Raw genomic sequence first — 26,043 nt, forward strand, 5'->3', positions numbered from 1 at the left:
ATTAGCCATCTTTTAGTCGTTTCTTAAAATCCTTCCTCGATCTTCTCTGCACTTCACGGGCGTTTTTCCATCACACGATCTGCCTCCTACATCCTCAATCATTCTTTTCTAACGAGCGCCCACGTCGATATATTATCGGACGCCACTTCCTGCGTCCGAGGGAGTTACTCAGGACACCCAAAACTGCCAATAGCAGAGGAGAAGCCGCGACGCGATAGCGCCATAAATTTCGGACAGGCGATGTCCTGGACGGTTTCGCCGTCTGCAAGGCTCCTAGGCGTGGTTATGCGCGACCGCATACACAAGGGGGACGCTGCCGTTCCAGTAGCAGTTCGTCTTGGTATATAGCCGCAAGATGCAGCTTCCACGAGAACATCTCAACTCCCGTGAGCATCGTAGCTCAAACTCCATCAGATTCCTCTTTCGCTCTTGCTCTCTCTCTCTCTCTCTTTCTCTCTCTGTCTCTCTCTCTCTCTCTCTCTCTCTCCCTCCTCGCGTGCTCTTTCTCTCCTCTCTTCGTCACAGGTTCTCCGATCCTCTGTGGAAGTCTGCCTCTATGCTGAAGAACCGCGGGAAACCTCGGTTTGTGAAGCGACGTCGTGCCGTGCGGGGAATTCGAAGTTGCGAGGCACGTCTACCGATTTAACTTCGCTCAAGGAGAAGCTCGAACAACGTCGCAAGTCTGCGTTCCCTAACTCATTGCATAGTTCTGGGTATTCCGGGGCCTCTAACGTACGTTTGATGTTAAACATAATTTTCTGATTGTAAGTTCCGCTTTTTTTTTACAAACCTCGCGCTTGTGACATTGTTTCTCAACTTGAAAGTCGGTAAGATATATTTAACGTTCGCTATGAACCCAATATGTAATCCCAATTTTCTTGACTCGTCTCCAGAACCCGATTCGACATATATGACCGTGCTGATGTAAGCTTTTGTTTTGCTATGTCGATAAGAAATTATTTTAAATTTAGCACACTCTGTCGGCGAGCAATTATAATCGTACAAACGAGGTACAACTTGCGATCTCTCCAACATACACCGTTAGAAAGCGGATCGGTTGAAACAACTCGAATCGAATCAAACGATTTCAATCTCAGGCTTTTGCTTGGCGGACTAACTATCCTAATTCTTTCGGTAAGATGTTTATGCTTCTTTCAATGCTCCAGTTTTTACTGTTGACTTGTAGTTAGCATTTCAACAACAGATCATTTATCCGCATCGGTTTTTCTTCAACTTGACTCGACCGCGGTTTATACAACAAAATTTAACCCTGAAATTCGGTTTGTTTTACTTTTTGTTCTATCATATGATCTGCCAATCACGAGAACCGTATCACATAAATCGTGTGCTACTTTGACTCACTAATCAAAAGAAGGAAAAGTGCACTCTCATGAACTCGTTACACGAGCATTCCAATACGCATGGCTTCATGACATTTAACGTGAATGTGGATCTCAATACTGCGCGTCCATCGCTAAAGCGGCCGTCTTCGAACAAGTTTAATAACTATACACACGATATATAATATCCCAAATCGATTTATCCGACACAAAAGACGAAAGGGGCTTCCATACATCTTCGCGGTGCGGCATTTTATTTCACGGCTGGCCTGGATAGGAATTCCATTTCGGTCGTTCGAGGCGAGTCAGAGGCCGGGGAAACGGCGGTAAAGCTAGGCAGTAAACACGCGTTTTTACGTGTCCTGGCGAGAATGTTATCTCTTCTCTCCTCGTAGCGAACGCTCCGGATGTTCTCTGGTCCAGTCTAACGCGAATCTAATGTCGCAATCGCGCAGCTGTAGCCTGGTGTCTGAGCTTGGCGGGGGACAAGGTGGGTATGGGAGGACGAGGAGATGAGGAATTGCATTATTTTTCCACGTCAAGAGCGTATATCGCCGAACGAGAGAAGATAGAAAGGAGGAGCACGCATTAAAAGCGGATTTGCTGCACTCACGAAATCCACGTTTGTCGAGATGTACTCGCTTAATGGTAGGGGAAATATTCGGGTATAAAATGTGTGCGAGTACGCGTTGTATGCCAGTGGAGAGAAATGCGTCATTAAGTCGGTGGAACGTGTTATTAAATTCTTAATACGGCCATTAGGCCGTTATTAAAATGTACGCACGCATTCTCGATCACAAAGGCCTAACAATGCGAAGAAGAGTCGCTGGAAATCACGAGCAATTGCAAAAGTGGCAGCGTGATATCAAGAAACTTGTGTGGCGCAATTAGGTGTAAAATTACCCCGGAATAATCTTTGTAAGAAATTATCCCTTATCATTGAAACCCCCGAGAAAGACATAAAAGAATTTCATTGGGTCGACGATTTCATAAGCTCAAGAGACGAGTCATTTTGCGGACGTGGGATGAAATAGTTGAAAGACGATAGAAAATATCCCGAAACTGAAAACATGCTAGAAAGTGGAAAATGACGCGAGATATATTTTATTTGAAGAGTAAAAACAAAGGATAACTTTAATCATACGACATGTACTGTTTCATTATTGCTAAAGTAAGATAAAGTAAGATAAAGAAGTTATTTCATTACTATTATCATTAAAAATTTGTGATTGAGAAACAATTATTAATATTTCTATAAATTATAATCGTTTTCGATGTTTATCACATCTTTTCCTAACGTTTATTTTACTATTATTTTATTATTATTTCATATTATATTATTTATTATATATTATGTTATATTTTATATTATACTATTTTATTATTATTTCCGTGTATTATTATTGTATATATGTATTATTATATATGTATGTATTATTATTTCATTTCCCGTGCATTATTATTTCATTCTTTTTTACATTATTTTCGCACGAATTATTCTCATTTGACTCGAGTACCTGATATCATTAGCAATTATTTTAGCGTGGCTCGGGCGCACTGAGTGTATTTGAATTTCGGTTTTACTTTTTTTTAAAACTTCCTAAAGAAAGCTTCAAAATAAATATTTGGTGCGTATGTATATCTATAACCGCTAAAATTTTGGATTTATGCACTGTTTCCGAAATATACATGCGTAGGGGAACATGTGAACATAGCTTATTTTTTATCTTCTTTTTTATCCTGTTTTAAAAAAGATGCCTCTGTACGAAATGGAAATTACTGCGAAGTAGCATTCGCGCGTTTTCGATTTCGCGACGAGTCCTTCACTCCAACCTAACATCCTAAACGATATTCAGAACGAGGAGAGGAATGACGGCGAACTTTTTAGCGGGATTACCAGCCGATAATAATTCAACCGCGAGAGCAGTACGCACGTGGTCGAAGAAGAAGGGCCCGAGCTCGGAATTTCATTTCAATTCTACGCTTCGCCCTGCCACCCTCTCTTTCTCTGGCCTACCCCTTATGCGAAGGGCTGTAAGTGACAGTGGCGCGGGACCAGCCAGGAAATCTGCTTACGACGTCGTCGTCGATCAAAAGTCTCCCGAGAGCGTGAGTGTATTACGCGTGTCTCCCTTTTTCCGTCTCCCCTTCTCTCTTTCCGGTCTGTCCAGTCGTGCACTTCAAATTCTTAACAACACGGCGAACTCCGGATTCAGTCTGTGGCTCACTTTAGTCTCGCGCTTATCCACTCCTTCCCTCTTAACAGCTGTCCGAGCAGTAATTTGAGGGATTTCATACTTGACGATCTACAGAACGGTCCATTTTTCTTTTTCAGCGGACTTTCGGAGATAGAGAGAAAGAGAGAGGAAAGGAAAAGCAGAAAGGATTCTCATCCCCCGGGTGAAATTTAACGAAATTTTAAGTTCGCTCCCGTGTATTATTATTTTATTTAATAATAAACATTGAACGCGAAGAGAAAAGAGAGAAAGAAAGAGAGAGAGAGAGAGAGGAAAGGGAGGAAAGGCGAAAGAGACTTCATTTCGCTGAATAAAATATACGCTTTCACGTCACGGATATATGGAAGTAAATGTTCGAAATAAGATAATATCCAAAAAAGGAAGAAACATAATGTTAAAAAACGAAAGTAATTCCGATATTCTCTGTGGACGAGACTTCCGGTGGAAATTGGAGAATTTTCCGGATTACGTCTCTTTAAAAAATTGAGCGATACATATATCGTTTCATTCTGCGCTTTTCAACGCGTCACGTCGCGGCATTTAATCCTTGCGCAGAACGTGACGGGAATAACAGCAATGATCGAGCCCGCCCTTCGGTTTATACGTTCGTATATCGACTGTGCACAGTGGCTCACAATCGCACCCTATAGACGCGGCGAGAGAAGTGGGCACGAGGAGAAATTCCGTCTTTCTCCATCACCATCCTCCACTGTCAATCTTCTTAGATTAGACGGGATGCGAACGCGTCGATTCGAGTGCTGCTTACTTCGACCAACACGCAACTTGGCGAATACTACGAAGTTGCGCGGAGTATTTCATTTCGCCTCGGGACAAGATGTCCCTTTGGGCGGCGAATAGCAAGCGACATGCGAATAAGTACGAGCGAGCATCGCGTTGACGAAAAATTGCCAGATCCACGATCCGATACGCGATCGAATGCAGATAAAGTTGGAAATCGCGTTACCACTGTTTTCGGCTGCGAGCCACTGTTGTATGCAAATTAGCCGAGACGGAACGGAGGAGTGACACGAACGCGTTTTGCGAATGAAATTTCCAATTTTTCTCCTATCCGTTCGTTCTTTTTCTCTTTTTCTCTCTCTCTCCCCCTCCCTCTCTCCATTCCACTCCCTTCTTGCTCTCTCTTGTTCTCTCGCTGTCTCTCTGCTTCCGATAAAGATATCGAGCTCGTTCCGTTCTTTCCCCCGCGTTGTTTTCATATACGCCGGAAATGTCGTCCTCCGCCGCCGACACGCTCGACACTTTTGTTCGTCAAATTCGCGATGGAAACATCGATGTTCGCCCCTGCGGATAGCAGTGAGAGAGAGAGAGAGAGAGAGAGAGAGAGAGAGAGAGAGAGAGCGAGATAGAAGAAGAAGAGTGAAAAAGAGCGTTTCCGAAAAAAACGCTCGTTGTCGTTGACACATGTGCGAATTTTTATTTATTTTTAAAAACTTTTTTATAGCTGTCGCCGCGAACTCACACTCTCTCGTGCGCAATTTGCAGTAGTATGACATCGGAGCACTCAAATCCCGAGAACGACGTGCATTTCGCGCCCGCGCGTATGTATTTTTCCCACTGCCGAATACATCGATAGAATCTGTAAAGCGCTGTGGAGTCGAATTTTTTTGCTTGTTTTCAAAACTCGGCTATTCTAACAGTGTGTCGGAGTATGTTGTAATGTAGAACGGCGTTCTATTTAAATGCCACTCCAATCCGAAGAAACGCGGAAAAAACAGGTGGATTTATGCGCCATTTAAATTTGAAAAATCTTTTTGATACTTTAAAGACATTTTCCCAGCATCTCGTCCTTTCGCGATCGAGAGAAGCTTGAAAAAATCATTTTAGTCTAAAATATATTAAATATATAATTTAAAACTGTATATCATATATTAAATATAATAAAACTACTTCTTCCAAACGGAACGGAAAGAAAAATATGTACTTTTTGCAATATCGAATGTCGAAGTAGCGGGTGTTTAATTGATTAATCAATCTTCGGACGATCTCACCGGAGAATAAAATTCAATCTTATTCCGTCAATTTATTTGAAAGCTCCGCATTATATGAAGAAAGCAACTCTAATCTGCCCGAGATAAGAATCTCGTGATTCTTTTTCCTAAGTGCAAAATTATGAAAAGTCTCTAAATTCGAGAACTTTGGCATGTAATTTTTATATACAGGGTGTTATAAAAGTCCCGGAAGAGCAGAATAACTCGAAAAATATAAGTTCTAGAAAAAATGTAAAGTACTAGGTTTTTATGATTTTTTCCTGACTATCTGACGGTGACCTTGGATTCGACCTTGACAATGACCTTGAAGGTCATTTCAAGGTCAGGTCAATTTTTTTAAATAGGACCCCATACTTTTGACCTCAGAAATGGAAAGAGCAGAAAATTTTACGTTCGGATATGACCTTGAACACTGCAAAATTTGACCTCTGAAAGTCACATAAAGGTCTAAGTTTGTTTTAGGCTGAAAACGCGAATATCTTCGAAAATGCACCTGCTAGGGAGCAATGTTACGCATAAGAATAAGAATGTAGAGGTCAACGAGGGACATTCAGCCGTGACCTTGCCCTTATTCTCAAGGTCATGAGTTAAGATTATTATTAAGGTCAAACCGGACTTTTTTAGACTGAAAATCCATACTTTTAACCTAAAAGTGTCAAGATTGAAAAATTTTACGTTCAGATATGATGTTTTCAACCTTGACCTGTCAAACACACTCTCAAACGGTCAATGGGGAACATTTTGAACACCTCTTGTAATCTCAGGTCGAGTTACAAGATGCTTTGCCTTCGGTGGCCGGGACTAACTGAACCTTGCCTTCAGTAGTCGGGTTTGAGACACCTTGCCTTCACTGGTCGGGTTTAAGACACCTTGCCTTCAATGGTCGGATTTGAGACACCTTGCCTTCAGTGGTCGGGTTCCGAGACGCTTTACTTTCAATAGACTTCACGATCAGTGAAGTAAAACGCATAATTTTGACAAGGTCAAGGTTGAAAACGTCATATCCGAAAGTAAAATTTTTCAATCTTGACACTTTTAGGTTAAAAGTATGGATTTTCAGTCCTAAAAAGTCCGGTTTGACCTTAATAATAATCTTAACTCATGACCTTGAGAATAAGGGCAAGGCCACGACTGAATGTCCCTCGTTGACCTCTACATTCTTATTCTTATGCGTAACATTGCTCCCTAGCAGGTGCATTTTCGAAGATATTCGCGTTTTCAGCCTAAAACAAGCTTAGACCTTTATGTGACCTTCAGAGATCAATTTTGCAGTGTTCAAGGTCATATCTGAACGTAAAATTTTCCGCTCTTTCCATTTCTGGGGTCAAAAGTATGGGATCCTATTTAAAAAAATTGACCTAACCTTGAAATGGCCTTCAAGATCATTGTCAAGGTCAAATCCAAGGTCACCGTCAGATAGCCAGGAAAAAATCATAAAAACCTAGTACTTCGAATTTTTTCTAGAACTCATATTTTTCAAGTTATTCTGCTCTTCCAGGACTTTTATAACATCCTGTATAACAGTGCAAGACTCTTCACACGTGAAACTTGTCACTCTCCACACCCAAAAATATTCCCTCCTGTGTTATCCCGCAATTTTGTTTCAAGCGGAGACTCAAAGTTCAACACAGTTTTCCGTCATCACGTATCGTCTAATGACTGCGCGGTGCCCATTCCAGTATCGCGAATATGTGCAAGATTAGCATCGACGGCTAGTAAATGACCTAATTCGTAACATGTGCGCAGAATTAGTGTCGTAATATTATGCATAATTGCCGCGCGGCCTGCCAGCCGTCCGTCGTTTCCGGCCGGAGAGCACAGCTTCATCTCGTAATATCCGCCTCTACTTTGCATCTTCAGGAAAATTGCGCAGCTTCTGACTTTTCGTGGTAGTTTCACCTAAATTGTACAAAGATCCGCCCCCGAACATATGGGAGGTATTTTTGCTCTCCCCCTTTTCCTGCGAATACACACACAAAAGATCCTGGTGGAAATTTAATGCAATTTTCGAGTTACTGAATGCAGTTACTGAACAGTTACATTAACTTTTGTCAGATATTCGAGAAATAAAACTAGTTGGGACTTCGATCAATATGAAACACTTTTCCTGCAGTTACTGCGTATGAAAGATATGCAAAATCGGAATCCATATATTGAACGAGATCAGAACAGTAAACGAACAAAAAAAACTATTTAACTGATTAATAATTAAATTATACTGCTTATAAAATGGACAAGTGGTATTTCATATTTCGTGTGTGATTGCTAATTGAAAAATTTCAAGATTGGTTAAAGTCATAGTACGAGAAGCCTTTTATGAGTAATATTATTATTATGATAGTGTCCTATTATAAATGAGCCAGGCAAGTATTTCGAAAAATATGAAGGATACTAAGAAACATTTCAGACAAAAGTTGTATGGTTTCAAAGGGGACATAAAAAACATGTAATTTTGTTTACATATGGCATCACTTTCCAAATATTATTTGATCATTATTTTTCTTAAATGGAAACCCCAATTTTTTATTATACTATCTTTTTCCACTAATTAATTTTAATAACTTTTGTTTGAAACATTTTTTTATTTACCTAATATTTTTTGAGATATTTAAGGAAAATTTGATAACTTTTTCAATACGTAATTTACGACATCTCGCTATTTGTTGGAAGATAAAGTAGTACTAGATTTTTTTACTCTATTTTATCTCAAGAATATATTGTTACAATAGTGCCTTGACTTTTATTAATTTGATGATTTTAAAATATCCAAAGATCGATAAGTTAATAAAAGTTAGGACACTATTGTAATAATATGTTCTTGAGATTAAATAGAGTAAAAGAGTTTAGTATTATCTTTTTTTCGACGAATAGTTAGCGAGATATTAAATTAAGTTAAATGTTGAAAAAGTTACTAAGTTTTCCTTAAATATGTCAAAAGATATTAGGCAAATAAAAAATGTTTCAGACGAAATTGTTTGTTGACACAGAGACAAAATGAGTTTTAGTTTAATCGTAGTCTAATAATAGTATAAGAAGAGACTAACATTTATATTCAGAGATACTTTTCATGATTTAGTCTTGTATTAAACCCTAAGATTAAATTTAAACTAAATTAAATTTAATCTAAATTAAGTTTAAATTTAATTTAAACCTAAGTCTAAGTAACAGTCTAAGATTGGTTTAATCTTTTAATTGCTACAGATGTATAGGCCCTGATATGTCCATTGATGTTATCAAGAATTTCTTTTCAATGTTTTTGTTTGACTTTATTCGTATTCGTATCGTACATCTTTTCTCCACAATGTTCTTCCTTTTTAATATAGAATTCGTCAGGAAACTTTTCTCCTCTGTGGCCCAATTAGACTTTCTACTTAATTGTATTTGATGTATCTATTGAGAGTAATTTTACTGTCCCAAATTAAAAAAAAGAGTCTTAAAATATAAACACGAACTTCAAAAGTCACGTTTTGACAATTCCCTGGTGATTGCATTTCATTGATACGATTACGAAGTATCTGAGGATAAATTTAAGACCAAAGACAAATTTAAGAAGAATAAATATAAGATCCTACTATGAATACTATTTGAAGAGTTTAATTTCCCTAGTCCGGATACCAAACTTAAACTATTTCGGAAAAATGTCTCTGAATAATAAAGTCTTAGTTCATTGTTAGTTCATAGATAGAGGCCAGACCAAAGGACTAACTAAGCCAGAACTAAAGTAAGATTATTACGGTTTTACACGTTGTCTCTGAATAGTACCCTATATCTTGGAAAGAATCGGTCTACGTATCGCACAGTAAGCTAGTTTAGTCACTGAATAAAACTCTATCAAGAGTTCTTGTCAGTATTTTTGCAACTAATAAGAATACATTGATAGTGGGCAATAACTGAGCGGGCGCTCGCGCAAACCGCATGCTATTTCTACCGCGGAACGACAATTCGAATAGGCTATTGTTCTTCATTATTCTCGCCCCGCTGATCCTATGCTCCACTTTGCAAGCTGAGCTCTGGCGCGTTTGTACCAAACGAAACACGCGTAATCGTTGTTCCGTTTGCTAATTGCCGCGAGTTAATCATGCGTCTCACGGAGTCGAGTCACGCGGAGCGCCGAAAACTCGAGCGAGTTTTCGAACCCCCCTGTGGAATCCATTGAAATCTCGCGTCCTTTCACAGAAAGGCGTCGTCCATCTTCCCGTAGTGAATACGACGCACCCCAGATGTGTTAAATCTTAAGGTTTAACCCTTACCGCGTTTGCACCATCTATATATTCGGGGAATCTGTATATACAGTGCTTCCAATCGTAACGATCGAACCTTGAATCTTTCACAAGCAATACGTTCGACGAGCAGAAAGAAGAATGGAACGTTGTGTATAAACGTAAATGGGGAAATGTTCCGTCAAACAGCGATAGCGGAAGTGAGAAATATTCGCTCGGTAAAAGTACCGAGCCAAAACGGGACGGCGAGATCGGGCATTTAATGGCGAGCGATCGTCGGGGGAAACTCATCCGTGGCCAGTTGCGATTTGTCACAGATAGTCGGAATTTGCATAAAACCGCGAAATTGGACAAATCGATTTACAGCGGGGCGCGTATGATTCATTTGAGATTTAATGAGCGGCTGTGCCCACCCGGTATACACCACATAATGTCCGCAGGATATTGTGAGCGGGGTCTCTCTCATAGATCACGAGGAGGATTCCTCGCGATATGGAAATTATTCGGCGTGCATGGCGAGATTTTCGCCATAAATTACAGGAATTAATTCGATTTAACCGACGCCACGTAGCAGAGAGGGCGGTTAATGTGTTCTCCTCCCCCCTCAAACTCGTTCTCTCGTTATGGCGCGGCCCGAATTTTTTCCCAAGCGAAGAAACCGCACTGCGATTTTTCTTCGCCTCGGAAAAATATAACTCGATAAATATTGCACATAAATACGTTACAAATTTGCAGCTTTGTTTAAAGGAATTTGTGCTATCAATTTGATCATATAAATTTGACAATTCAGGATAATTGGAAAATATGTAAGTTCTATAATTTTATAATCGTTCGATTAATTTTTAATCTTTTAAATCTTTCTTCATTTCTTTCTAATCTTTTTATTCCTTAATTCTTCAATTTCTCAACTTTTTTCAGTTGTTTAGTTCTTTATTTTCTTATTCTTTTAATTCCTTAAATTTTTAACTCTCTAATTCTTCAATTTTTTTGTTCTTTAATTCTTTAATTATTTAGTTTTATAATTCTTTAATTAAAGTGATAAATGCTTTAATCGAACTTTGATCTCTTCGCGAATCGCAAGCTACGACAATAAAGAGACGTACACTCGAATGCGGTTTCCCCAATTGATTAGCGCTTCGAAGCGGCCAGTGGTCATCCGCACTTGACCTCGAGAGGTGGTTTGAGAAGGTGAAGAGGAAAAAAGAACCGAGAGGGACTCACCGGTCGTAGGAATCAGGCGTTGTGCACAGCTCACTCAGCATGCAGTCCAAATCGGTCGCCAAAGAGTTAAGTAGCTGAAACAGAGAGAAGCATAAACGGGGTTAGGCCCAAGCTCAAATAGACTTTCAGTAATAGGTCAACATAGCTCTCAACTAGCTCTCTACGACTGATGAATAAAACGTTGCTGTCATTACGGAACCTGCGCATTTCGAAATTTGTATGTCGACCTCGAGAGAATCGATAACAAGAGCGCTTGCACAACAAAAAATTCAAATTCGGATTATAATTATTAAAATATGGTGAAACTAACTCATGGAAATAACCGTAGAAACAACGAGTGCAAAATCACAACTTATATTTATACTCTCATATATCGAGTATCGGATTAAAGATTCAATTTTCCATGTATCTTATATGTTTAGTATTTCTTTTTGGATGATATATTTTTATTTTTAGATAATATGTGTGATCCTCTTAACTGATTTTTAATTTCATTTATTGTTATTTCATTTGTTATTTTATTTGTTATTTGACAAAACAGTTTGGAATTATTACTATTTATAACGGATAATTACCCTAATTATCCTAATTACTTTATCTCGTGAGTACGTTAAAAGATCGTTAAAATTAATTGTAAATTTTTAGATTGTTAATACAATCATTACGATTTATAAAGGGAATTGTTACTATTGTTAATACGATCTGTGCAAAATACATATTTCCCAACAGAATTCATTTATCATTCCCGATCGAATCTTCTGTTTATCGTTCGACGGAGGAGGGACACATCGAGCGAGATCCGTCATTCGCGCGGATTTTCGAGTCCATACACGTGTACTGGCGCGCACGTGCTGCGACGGTCGCGGAAGCTTTATCGGATCGCTTCCCTCAAAAGCTCAATATTGACACTGCGAGAGTGCTCGCGAACGGGAAACCTTCTAATTTTCCGGCCTCGCGATTCGTCGGCGCAACGCAAATACAGGAGCAGCCTGTCGAGGATAACTCGACAAGGAAGAACATTCTCGCGACGACCATTATACATCATTCACGATTACCGTCTCATGATGTACGGCATCTCGTTCGGCATCAACGCGTAATTCTGAGACATTTGAATAACATCCCTCCCTCGTGTTCCGCGTACCCTTAATTATCGAGCAAACGTATCGTGCGTGTGTATACAGTTGGAAATATCGCGCTATTTGCTGACAAATGATGAATAGAACATTATTAATCAAACTACAAAATATACGTGCTACCTAAAATATTATTGCTAACTTAATATAAAATTGTAATTTACGTGTAACTGTAATTAATTAATCGGGAAACCGTAAAACGAAGAAATTTTCGGAGATGGAGAAGAAAAGCCGAGCGAATTAACACGACGATAAAAGAACCGAACACGTTTGTCTTAAAGTAAACTAAATTTTTGGTTCCTAGAAATCTCTCTTCTTTAAACCAAAGCGCCTTCTACTCGTTCAACGTCGCGTCAACTCAACTAATCATTTTCCTCCGTGTGGGAATTTTCTTCCGGACAAGAAAAGCGCGTCGGAACGAATAGCAGCTGCTTCGACTAATGGAACTCACCAGAAAACAGTGCGATTTCACTTCATACGACAAGCTTCTTACGGACTTTTTGCCAATACACGGATTGTCCTCGTGAAGTGAGGATGAGACCGGCGGTACAATTTGTTCCGCATCGATGGCCGGTTCAGCCCACCCTTTCTCATCGACGCGAAGTCATTAGCGGGCCACCGCTCTCGCGTAAATACAAGCGCGCACTTGCGGTACGCAATAATGCGCGTGCGAGAGCGCAATTCAAATACGAGCGGCGCCACCCTCCACGGAGGGTGCTGGCAAAGGGGATTGGCGAGGGGGCGGCGGGGGAGGGGGAGGGAAGTTATCCCCCAGAAACAAGCTCAGAGGGGTCATCGCGAAAATGTAATTGCGATATACCACGCCGCTGATATCCCGTGATCCGCTCTCCTTCTCTCCTCTCCTCCCCCCCCCGGCCCTTCACCTCTTCGCTGGCCATTTCGCCTCCGATAGATAGTACGAACCGCAATCTATCAGTGCGTGTACCATCGACTTCCGCGTGACACGGCCACTGTCATGTCACGAGCGTTTACGCGTTCGTGTTCTCCTGAAAGTTTCATAGCGAGCCGGAATCGTTCTGATCGCACTGTGAGTAATTCGATAGGCGGTTAAATTATTCAAATTAAGATTGACGAGCCTCTCTGGAGGAAGAATTGCGTTCGAGCTGTTGTTTTCGTGTTTCAGCCGATCCGTTGAGCGTTATATAGTAAAGCGTATGAGTAATTTGGAGGAGCCAGTCGCGCGCGCGAAACGAGGTGTATTTATTTAAATTTAAGACTTGGGGAATTTAATTAACAGTGGGAAATATGCTGATCTTACTCGTGTTTAGAATTTTATTTGAATTATTTTATAATTAGGATTTTTTAATAAAATTCTATTGAAGCTCTCTGAAATCTCCTATTGAAAAGAGAAAAATTATGTCCTAAAAAATTATGTATTAATATGTTTATATTATATTATAAATTATCGAAAACTGATCCGCATGTTTCCGAATCAGAACAACGTAAGGAAATCGACAACAAAATTATTAGAACGTTATTGATCAAGAAACTCAAAAAGGGAAGAAAACTCGGAGATTAATAGAGACGATTAAAATGCGCTTATCAAAAGATTTCAATTACGTTACTGGAAAAATTTTATGCTCTGAGCAAATTATTCCGAGTTAGTGGAAGCTGGATCGAACGCTTTCTTACCAGTAAAACAACGTTAAGTGCTGAAAGCGAAATTATTAAAATTTTAGTGCATAACAAATCTTAGAAAGGGAAAAAAACTCAAAGAGAAAGAGGAAGAAAATTACTATGTTGACTAAAATACGCGCGTTCGAAGATTCGAAATGTATTTCTTTTTACGTTTTTACATTTACGTTTTTATGGGAAATTTTTACGTTCTAGTCTGTCGACTATAAATTATCGAAAATGGTCTGAATGTTTTCGAAGCGAAACATAGTCATACATAGTAAAGCTGGGAACAAAAGTTACAAAAATTACTAAAGTGTTATTGAATGAAGAAACTTAGTAAAGAGAGAAAATTCATATCACAGTAAAGGGAAGAAAATTTTACATTTATTAAAATATGCATTTACGCATTTTCAAATTATATTCCTGGGAAATTTTTATATCCCAAACGGTCAATTGCAAATTAATGAAACCCGAACGCTTTGAAATCGGCAGAACAGCGTACCGTTTTGCCAAACGCGGGAGGGTTAAATCGTGTCCGCGTTGATGGACAGAAAATCCATCTTCGCGGCAAACTTCGGGCACGTGTCATCACGGTACACCCGGTGTGTATCCAATTAAACGAATCGCGATTGCCCGGCGTCATTCGTACGGATTCTGCTGGTAGTTACTGGATTTTTCGCTTCCTCGGATCGACAAAGGCTTCCCTGCCAGTCTTTCTCAGTCTGCGTTTCACGGCGAATCTATCGATTCCGCGGTAGCAGGAGCTCCAACACCCGGGATATTCGGCCGGCTTGCCACTTTATGGGGTTTCATGCTCCACCGGAACCCCATGGACTCACCGAATGCGCGCCGAATGTATGCATACGAGTCGCGATTGTATTTCCACGTGGTTTCTCCAGCGCGAACGTTTATTCCGGCTTTGCACGCGTCCTCGGTCGTGCTCAGTTTCAGACTGCGGCAAGGAAAATTTCAGTTTCGACGAGTTCCATGAATTTTTCTTCCATTTGTCCAAAGTCAACATTCACACGAATGAGGAATGAGAAAAATTCGTACGCTGGCATTGAGAAATAAAAGAAGCGAGTCAATTGTTTTCAGTGCTGTCTAATCCTTGTTTCCGGCTGTCCCTTTTATTTCCCAAAACGCAGACATTTATGTAAAAGAAGATAATGTGATCTTCGTGTCGACTTATGCGAGAATCGAATTCGCTACTTTCGCGGCGAACGATGTTTAGACTCGCTTTGTGTTTAAAAAGACAAGTTTTGTCCCTGATCGATTCGTTTTTAATAAGTCAAGAGGAAATGGAACGAGTGCACAACCGCTAAACTTTTTCCTTCTTTACTCGCGTTGGTCCTGATCTATTTCCCTGTGATTCCTCTTAGAAACCAGTCGGTTCCATCGACTCGAGACGAGCGGGTCTGAGGAGCTCCCCCGAGCGAAGAAACTTCTCCCTCGAGATTGTAACGGATGCGAATTGCGTCGGGCGGCCGTCTGTGTGACTTTCGAGTTCCTGGTTGATCATTAAAGGACGACGAATGTAAAAGGCTGTTCGATATCACGATGGCGTGGCTGAAGCGCTCTTGAGTTGCGCTGAAGTTTTACAAGTGCACTTGAAGATAGGAGAGAACGAAAGAGGGGGAGTGAGAGAGAGAGGGGGGGAGAGTGAACGAGAGAAAAGAAGCAACCCGGCGCGACGGACGCGGCACGCTCGAATTAAAATGGTCCACTGAAACTCATTCCCCGAATTAAACGGATTAGATCCAATCAACTCCCGTCGCGGCTGCGGCTGCTAGCCACCGTCGCCATTGCTTGCTCGCCGAAGGAGAAGCTTACGGGCACGCAACGCCGTTACGTAATGACGGGTACTTGTTCAACTCACGCGATTCCGCGTCCTTCGGTCAAATTCAATCGGTACCTTTATCTGCCCGTTGTTATGTTTCGAGCAAACTATTAACTAAAGCTTGATAAATAGTCGATGGTTTTATCGTAAAATGAGTCATTTCACAAACGCGAAATCAGATAATTACCCATAAGATGATAGAGAAAGCAACGGATAATGATTGAGACTTCGATTGAACATTGCATGTACGGTTTATTATTGACACATTATCAACTAACTGTTCAATGCTGTCTAAAATCCTTATTTTCTTCATTATACCCCTTCCTTTAGGGAAAGAGTAGGCATTTATATAAAAGGGAATAATATATGATTGTTATCCAAGTTCTTGAAAACGAATTTGATACAATTTTTCGGAAACATTTTAATATTCTGAAAATTTATTTCTTTATTTATTTTTTAATATTTATGAGACATTGCAATGTTCTTTTTAAATAGAATATTCTATTCAGCAAAATGATCGTTATTAATTGTATATAGTAATTAATTTAATAGAGAGAGAGAGAGAGAGAGAGAGAGAGAGAGAGAGAGAGAGAAAGAGAGAGAAGGAGAGCAAACCGTGCATTCGTTCAAACATGAATTTATCTCGTTTATCCAGGAATGTTTTAATATGTTAAGCACTGCGCTGATTCCTGCGGAAAATAATACCTTATCATTAATTAATGGTTTTATTAAAACACTTTAAACAAAGATACGGTTTTTTTGCAGGCATTACAAAAAGTTACAACATTCTTCGTAAAATTTTTCGCTATTTTTCGATCAAGTGTTTTTGAATTAGTTTTATGGGTAAATCCTTTTTAAAATAATCGATAGATAGATAAGTGTTTTATAGAACGTAATTTTCCTGTGTCTTGTCTAACTGATAGTTCGTTAGTAGACTTGGTAAGCCGGCATTTTCCCACCCTGCACCTCGTCATCTCTTGTTTATATTTTGTATGTTCACGCGTCGCCTGAACGAAAAGTCGATTAAAATTGGTGTAACGTGTTAATAATAAAAATATAACTAGAAATATCCATCGAATTTTTGCAAGCCTCTGATACAAGCAAATCCTTTATCGCTGTCCTGGGATATATTTCTTTTCGAATAATACGTGTGAACGCATGACAAGAAATAATGTGATAAACGACGTTAATAACAGTTTAAAATTTGAAACGATTACTTAATTTTAACGATAAAACGAGATCATTACTCTAAAATATATTCACTCGAAATAAAATGATTTTTGTCGATTATTATCGAGCCAGAGCGACAAATGACAGCCCTGACTTCTAAAAATTATTATTGCTTCGCACTATGCGTACAAAGTCGAACGTAATCTACGATGGGATATTCTTACATATTGCTTTCTTTATACAAATATTGAATAAGTTTGAACTGCGAGGAAGAAAAACAATCGTGCGCCATATAGCGATAAATAGTTCAACGTACCTATTTACTAAATATTTCGTAGAGTATTGGACAACTATAGTAGTAGAAAATGCAAGATATCTATCAGCATTTTAAATATTAATTGAGCAAATAGTTCGAATCTGATATAAACGAAAATATAAGTCAAAATAAAATGTTCTTTTTGTATTTCTAATAATTAATATAATAATTGCAATTTCGATATATATAAAAATTATTTCTCATAAAAAGAAAACCTCTTAATACATTTTTAAATAAGTTAATAAAGTTTGATATAAAGTCAATGCATTCCTCTTTCTCTTTCTCTCTCTCTCCCTCTCTCAATCTCTCTAAAACAACTATGTAAGATACCCTTGTAGGTAATATTAGGAGTGTGATTTAATTTTGCAGGTTTTGCAAGGGATGATACTAATGTCAGTTTTGTCGAAGACATTTTAATCATAATTATTGTTTCTTAATGCTTTAATATTAATCCATGATATTTATAGTCATTTACTAACAATAGATGCAATAAAAATCGTATTAATACTATCTTAAAAATAGAGCTTACTAAAGAACATTTTGAAGATAGTTGTTTGAAGATACTTTTGTTTTTTAATCAGAAGAAATCGGCTGAAGGTCATAGAATTCTGATAGAAACTTATGTTGCTCCACCAATTAAGACATATGAATATTGGTTTAGATGATCCAAAAATGGTGATTTCAATGTTGACGGCAAAGATCGCTCAGGATAACCAAAGAAGTTTGAAAATGTATATTTGCAAGCATTATTGAATGGAGATCCAGTACAATCTACTTCAGAACTCACCAGAGAATTAAATATTGATCGTATTACTTAACGTTTACATAATATGGGAAATATTCATAAAGAAGGGAAATCACAAGAAGGGTTTCACATCAATTGTCAAAAAATGCCATTGCAAGCCGGTTGAACATTTGTATTGATTTCATTGATCGCCAGACAAAAAATGAAGAGTTTTTGTATCGAATTGTTACTGGGAATGGATCTATTTCGATAATCTCAAACAAAAAAAAATCATGGGCTGATCCAACCAGTAACATCCACTTCGAACTGCAATATTCACGGTTCAAAGGTATGTATTTGATAGGATCAAGAAGGTGTTATGTACTAATAACTGTTAAATTTGAATAAAACTGTCACCGCTAATCGTTATCGACAACAATTATACAAATTGAAGCGAGTATTGGACTAAAAACGATCACCAATTGCGAGTGAACGACGTAAAGTGATCTTTCTCACGACAATGCTCGACTTCATTATCAGTGAAGCAATCGCTGGAATGGGAAGTCTTGCCGCAACCCGCGTATTCTCCAGACATTACTTCATCCGATTATCACTTGTTCCGGTCGATGCAACATGTTCTAAAGGATACATATTTTCACAATTTCGAAGAAGTGCGAAAATTTGTTAAAAATTGATCAATTCCAAAGAAGAATCTTTTTATCGTCGCGGAATTCATCTCTTCCCAGAAAGGTGGGAAGAAGTTGTAGAAAACGAAGGAAAATATTTTGATTAAGGTATTCGTTCATTATCTTATTTAAGTAAATCAGTTTTTGAGAAAAAAAGTCTTTAAAACTAAATCACACTACTAACAGAAGTATTCGGTTAACCATCGAGTCCTTTTGACTCGTGTCGTCTCAATTTGCAAGGGAAAGAGGAATGGAAAGAGTGGAAGAAAGGAGGAGAAAGAACTGTCACATACGTTATCGATTCCCTCTTTCGTTGGCATTATTTATTTTTTCCCGTTTGACAGTTACCAAAACTGCCTCCGCGGGTCGTTGTCGATTATCGTACATTTAATTTATAATTAATTTATAATTAATCGCGGTTCTGTATCAATACACACATGCTGATATACGCATTACCTTAATATAACGGACTTATCACAACTTTATTAGATGTCTATAAATATACGTTCGCGTTCTCTCTCTCTCTCTCTCTCTCTCTCTTTCTCACCCCCTCTGTTCCGAAGTTTGCGGCGGTGACGTGGACGTGGAAGAACAACGGCGATTAGGCACACAACACAATGCAACATGGACGGTGATTAAACGGGTTGTTCTCCGGTGATACTGCTCGTTATCGTAATGGACGATGCGCCGACCACATAATGCACTTGCACACATACTGTATAACCGCTGAAGCTGATAGGGAACAACGTGCCTACGAACAACGCAACAAATGGCGGCCTCACATACACACACACACACACACACACACACTCTCTTTCTTCTTTATCTCACGTTCACGCGCGTACGCAATATATCCGCAGACGCGAAGAAGACAATTAAACGTCAAACACGTTGCAGATCGTACGGTTAGCGGCGATAACATGTGTTCGCCGCAAAAGTCGAATGTCCACTGCATCGCCGTCGCAAGAATGCGTTTAATAGGATCGCGCCGGGCTGCCGGTTGACCGGCGGGAAGGCCAGCTTATACAATGTGTCTCGAAGGTAATAAGAAACGCAATGTTATATCGTCTTTTCTAATAATACCAGTTTCAAGTATTACAAGCGAGTATCTCGGATATTATCCGGATATCTGAGTACTTTGAATTCGAGTAACTCGGCTGTCGTTCTAATTTCCGGGTGGAATTTCATTCCAAGAAATATGAAGAAAATTTTTTCTCGTTGATAGCATGTGTGTAGTAATTAAAATTCGCACGTTGCGCTCGGGTGACGAATCGCAGAGGAACGAGAGATCTCACGGCCGGGAGTTCGCGGAAATATCCGCGGCACGCACGAGACGCATTTATTTTCCATGTCCGATGCAATCGATGGCGCAAATTGTTTCTCTTTATTGTCTGAATGAAATACAGCGGAAAGAGAAAGAGAAGGAGAGAAAGCGGGGAGAGAGAGAGAGAGAGAGAGAGAGAGAGAGAAAGAATAAGAGAAAATAACAATTCGTTTCCTGTCACTGGTTTCCAATTTTGAACAAGCCAAACTTACAAACAACATCTTAATAAACTTCATGAACTCATTTTAATTACAGAGAGAGATATTAAATAGATAAAATAGATTAAACGTGCTACATCTCTGATTTAAAGCTGAAGTTCTTTGTCCAATCAACGAATATAAATAATCACTTTGGACTTTTGCCTTTTTTCTTTTCAATTTTCAATTATGCTGCGGAAGAATACAGGAATACCGTAACAGAGAAATGAAGAAGAATAAAAATATCTCGCAATGAGATCAGTTTTCTTTATATTTACGTGATTATATTACTGCGCGAAATTTGCACGGAATACACACGGTTGGCACATCGACGAAACGTCTTATCACCGAGTGGGCGATTAATTAAATAGTGACATACATGTGTGTGCTCACATATCCAGGGCATTAAAAAAAAAAGAATAAAAAAAGGAAAAAAAAGTACACAGCCAAATTCTCGTTGGAACTTCCCGAAAAGGCGATCCATCCAACGACTCGCTCACGAGAGAAGACCCAGCGCCAACACGATCGCGCATGCACAATTACACACAAAAGCCGGTCGTTTTCCTGCAATCCAACGCCGATGTACGCAACACTAGTGTGTACACATATACGCGCATATACACGCACGTGTGTGGGACGGCCGTAAATAAACAACTGTCAAAATACTCAGCGATGACTCGCGACCCCGTTTCCAAATTTGCACGTCGTTCCGATGGCGATCGTGGTCGCGCGGCCGCGAAGCGAAACGCGGCCTCGAGAAATGACATTTCTCGGGGGATCGTGATACACGATTTCACTCAGCTGGGTCGAGCAACTTTGCGAGAAACTTCACGCGCGCGTCCCCTCGCCGACCTGCGCGATGAACTTTACGCTCACGAGGTGAGATCGCGGAAAAGCAGGCAGGCGCACGTGCGCGCTCTGATCTATCAAGCGAAAATCCGTGGAATTGCCTATGCGAGAATATTGCACAGTAGCGAAGTTTTTCCTGAGACAAATTGTGTCCGATAATAATCTCTAGAATTATATTCTATCTGTAATAAAATAATTTTAAAATTTGTATAATTTTAAAATTTGTATAGTTTATACTCTCTAAATTTTTCTTTAAATTTAACGCGTATTTTACGGGGGAAAAGGAAGACTGACAGTTTACTCACTTGAACTCGAGTAACTTTTCACGTTCTCGCACAGAATAAATCCTCCACTTCGAATATTTTCGTTGAAAATGGAAGGAGGCATCTGCTTTACTGTCTCACTGGCATAAATTTACTCTAATCGATCCACTTAACGTTCACTTCTATGAATAGAAACTATATATAAGTTTGATTTAAACACTCAACTGAATTGAAATTACAAGTTTGAGTTGATCACTTTGAGTTTAAAACTTATTCTTGTGATTACAAGTGGCAATATTTTTATTATTGCTTCAAATAAACCCCCATCTCGTTTTGAGTGAGACGTCAAGAAACTTAGGGAATATTTTCATTCTGCAATATGTCAAAAGTCGCGCTAACGAATAAACAAATAAATAAATAAATAAATAAATATTCGTGACAGGATTTCGCGAAATCCACATTTTCCCTATTATTTCGACTCGTTGGCGAATATCGTTCCTGTCTTTCTGATTATTTTTCTTTTTGATTTATTCTTTCTGATTCAGAGAAAGGATTATAATCATGAGAGAGGCAATTAGATATCTTCTTCTTCAATTAACTGTCGTCGACGATCCCTGAATATTCATTTTCATTACATCACTTATATTCTTTATTCTATATTTTCCCCCAAAATCCTTATTCACGATATAAAGAAAAAATTTTATTTCAAGATATCTCTCTCCGGTTATTCGTTCACTGTCCTTATGACATCCCACGCTTAGAAAAAAAAAAACCCGCCTTTGACAATTTCAAATTTCATTCGCTGGTTGTTTACGCCGCCCAACGTTATTAGAATATCGCGACTTGCAGACGAGAAGTTCTCCGAGAAATCCCAACCGCCTGCAAAGCCGTCGCGGGAGGAAAAAGGACTCGGGGATGATCCTGCCGTGCGTCGTTTCGCGTCTGTTTGTATTCAATCTCGCGCGTCGTGACAGGGACGATCACTCGATGACATTTATCGCGATTCGACGACAGATTTCACCGTCTCTCAAGCAACCGACCGATGTAGAAGGAAAACTCGAATATTTTATAAAATAAATTATAGAATCCTGTGTGAAAAACCAGTAGTCCTCCGGTTGATTTAAAATGAACTTTATTAGAATTATTATTATTGCATTGAATTAAAACCGTGACATTATTTTTTTATATATAATACATTGTATACCACGTATTTATATATATTTTTTTATAATAATACTATTTATGTCATCTTAATATTATTAATATGTTAAAAACCCCGCTTAAGCAAAACTTTCATTCAAAGTGAACTTTACTTTCGAATGTCAACTCAAAGTCCCATCATAGAAGATATTACCGTATTGAGATACTAACTGATATATAACTCGCTACAAACTGTATCGCGTGTATAGCACTATGTTACACTCGGCGGTGTCGCCGTAGAGCGCGGATGACTGAACCGAACTTTAATACCCGCGAATGTGCAGGCACCAACTGCCACCGGCAGTCGGAGAATCGATCCCGGACTGCCGGAACGGCGGCCGACTTGAATTGCTATAGCAACATCTGATCAAAACAGAAAACGCGTGTTCGGAGCGCGGCTCTCGGCTCCTTCCATCGTAAGTTCCCGCTCGGCTTGTCAAAATCGATCTCTCGACGTTCGTGGTAACCTCTTCGTTCTTGCGTCATCTTTTCGAGTGAAACATAAAGAAATTCCCGACCCTCGAGACACGAGAATATTCATGTGGATACTTCTAAGGAGTGAGCCTGTTAGGGGTATTTTGTCCAGGAGCGGTTCGCGGCGACTACGTTCCTCTTGTGCGCGTCCTTCACGCTTGCGGAATCGTAGGCGCGAGCGCGATCCTCAGGGAGTAACGCGCGGAGGAGCGATAAATCTCGCCTTCAATCAGCTTAAAACGATGTTAAATTATTTGGAAGGGGCCCGCGCCGCGGCGCTAAAAGTCGAAACCTCGAGAACATACGACGCCCGGCTGCGGATTATTTCGATCTAGCAAGCGCGCGAGAAAGCGCGCCTTTAAGTCGACGACTTAAAGCAGACAGCTCGTCCCCTTCAAGTCTACCCCCCGGAAACGGTCAACCAAAAGGGGGGAAGAGGCGACTGTCGCGAAATTGCGTCGTCGCGACGGGAAGAAGAAGAAAAAGAGAGGAGATAGATAGAGGGAGAGAGAGAGAGGGGGGGAGAGGGAGAGAGAGAGGGGGAGAGAGAGAGAGAGAGAGAGAGAAAGAGAGAGAGAGAGAGAGAGAGAGAGAGAGAGAGAGAGAGAGGACCTTGCAAAATTACCACTTTGCGCAGCGTGTTCTTTTTCTTTTGTCTGACGCCTTCTAAGCTGTCGGAAGAGTTTACGTTCAAAGCGACACATTGGGCGATTCAGCGGAAGACAAACACATTGTCATGTTAAATAATAAATTATTTATTGAAGAACTCAAACTTTGGTTAAATAATAAGTTAATAATAACATATCCGTGATAAAAGAAAAGAAGGATATACTTTATAATATCTGAAACGGCACAGCGTGATGTGATTTAATGGAAGTCAATGTTAAATATTATCAAATAATAAATGACAATTTACTGGAAAAATTTACAAGCGTTCGCTTGAAAATAAGATAATAATAAAGTATCTATATAATAAAAGAGAAATAAAATATATTTTATATTTTGTATATTACTTCACTCACTATTTTACACTTTATATTATTAGAAATATTTTTCTCTTTTGTACGGTGGTTTTCTTTCTTTCTCTCTCTCTCTTTCTCTATGATGAAAGGGAGGACTACCTCCTTAACGATGATGAAATGTACGTCGCATAATCGCGTAGGCAACGCAAGATCGCTTTATCCGCATTCCGAATAACAGCGGACATTTTACAAATGGACAATTCCGCCGCGCTGCTGCGAAACTTTGATTACGGCTCGCTTATCAGTCGTTGTTAATTGCATGAAACTCGGGAAGGAGTGGAGAGAAGTATCCGTCATCCCTTTACGCTGAGTATGGAGTTAACTTTGAACAGAGTTACGAGCCGCACGGTTAGAACTATATTTCTAGCATGGGTGAGAGTTGCGTGATGTCCGCTCGTTAATTTACAGTTTCGTTTGTTTAAACAATTTTTATCGTCGTTCATGAGAAATTCCACCGATTTAGACCCCAACTTGTTATTTCGTCGTTCTCACGATTGTCGTTAAGGCACGAACCTCTGTACTTTCATTTGCATTTTTATTCTCTCTTCTCTATCGCGCTTAATATTATTATTAAATTATTATGTAAGACGAGCGAAACTTTTCAGGAAACATTCATATGCTCCCCAACTTTGAACTAAAATTTTAAATAAATTGCTTTAACAAGAAATATCCTTCATAAGCGTTCTTGCAATTCTTAAGAATTAAAAAATTTTTCCGACATTGTTTCATACTATACAAATATATTTCTGAATTATTATTATTATTATTATTATTATTATTATTATTATTATTTAACACAACGCGCGTTTTCATATTGTTTAATACAATTATTTTATTATATAATTAATGTTATACACTATACATGCAGTAATCCTTCGCATATATTAGGGGTTACCCTGTTCCTGCAGCTTAAAAATGCTTTAACTCAGAGCGCGGATAAGAACAGATGGTGGTCTTCATCCTCCTGTGAGCTGCGTAGCGCGAGTAGTTAATGCTCCGCTGAATATTCACGAGTAGTTTCGTGTAGTGACCTACACGTCCCCCACCTATTTAACACATGCGGGTGACCGTGCGTGAAACACAAAGCCCGCCGCCTCGGATTGTCTCTAATTTGTGACAGGATCCTACATCTATAATTTGAGCATTCATTTGCTCGCCGATATTGCAAGCGCTTTTATCGCTCATCTCTCTTGGATTTAAATGTATGAAATGGTTCAACGTCACTCAGTGAAACAGAACGTGAACATTCCTCTCGAACGTGAAATAAAAGCTTGCAAATAATTCACGAAATATCTTTATTTAAATCGAATATGCAATGAGATATCTCCTTGCTAGAATATTCTCAGCATATTTTACTTTTTTCTTTTTGAACTACTAGTTGCTTTTTACCTTTCAGTCTCTTACGTAATTTATTTACAGTAATAATTTGTAGTAGCTATTTGGAAGTAGCGATTCGCAATAGTAATTTACAATTTATCACTATTGTAAATAAGTTAGGAGTAATTTATAGGGGAAAAAATATACCAAATGCATAAAAAAACGTTCAAATTCCGGATCGACTGCACCAATTTTCATCTTAATCGGAATGGTCGTGATTAAAATCTTTTTAGTGACATTGTAGACAAGAATGATATTTTATAATTCAAAGTGTAATTGAGATGTAAAAATTCCAGATTAGCTATTGGTAGCGTCGTGATGTTCTCATCGCGATATTCTTGTATTATTAGTACATATAAATTATTACTACTGTAAATAACTACCATAAACTACTGCGGCAAATGAATTATTCCTGTGGACCAATCGTGTAATAAATTAAAAAGTAAAACGTAATTGTACACATACACAGAGTACTAAAAAAATTACATGCTGCCGCGTTATTGAAAACGTAGGTGTCTCGTCGAGACGCGAAGGCTCGGATTACTCGCGTTATTTACGAGCGAAATTCGTCGACATGGAAGATCGATTTTCACGAGGCCGATCCCTCTGGTATACAGTCCGTCCGAGCGATCCATCACATTTTGAAAACCATCTCCGCAATTGTCCGCTCTTTCTCTCTCTCTCCCTCTCGCGCGCGCGCGCTCCTTCTTTCGCGGCCTCCACGACAAGCCGGAAATGAAAAGGAAACATTGCGAACATTAATTCTACAAAGGCACGATATATCTCGTCCCGGTGTGCATGACGAA

The 26,043-nt window shown here is 39.2% G+C and overlaps 1 protein-coding gene across 3 annotated transcripts in view; it reads right to left on the reverse strand.

Moving 5' to 3' along the window:
- Positions 1-26,043, reverse strand: part of spri (Src homology 2 domain-containing protein sprint) — a 251,680-nt gene that overhangs the window by 214,279 nt on the left and 11,358 nt on the right. Inside the window, exons 1-2 of one of the 3 annotated variants that reach the window (XM_025298044.1) lie at positions 21,207-21,224; positions 11,028-11,101 (exon numbers count right to left, since the gene is read on the reverse strand). In XM_025298044.1, coding sequence (XP_025153829.1) covers positions 11,028-11,068 — 41 coding nt within the window. In that variant the 5' untranslated portion in view covers positions 11,069-11,101; positions 21,207-21,224. Of the gene's footprint in view, positions 1-11,027; positions 11,102-19,078; positions 19,470-21,206; positions 21,225-26,043 lie in introns of those variants that run through there. The other 2 variants (XM_019844535.2, XM_025298043.1) reach the window with 2 other exon arrangements.

The sequence above is a fragment of the Harpegnathos saltator genome, unplaced genomic scaffold, assembly GCF_003227715.2.
Source record: "Harpegnathos saltator strain DR-91 unplaced genomic scaffold, Hsal_v8.6 scaffold202, whole genome shotgun sequence".
Classification (NCBI taxonomy): domain Eukaryota; kingdom Metazoa; phylum Arthropoda; class Insecta; order Hymenoptera; family Formicidae; genus Harpegnathos; species Harpegnathos saltator.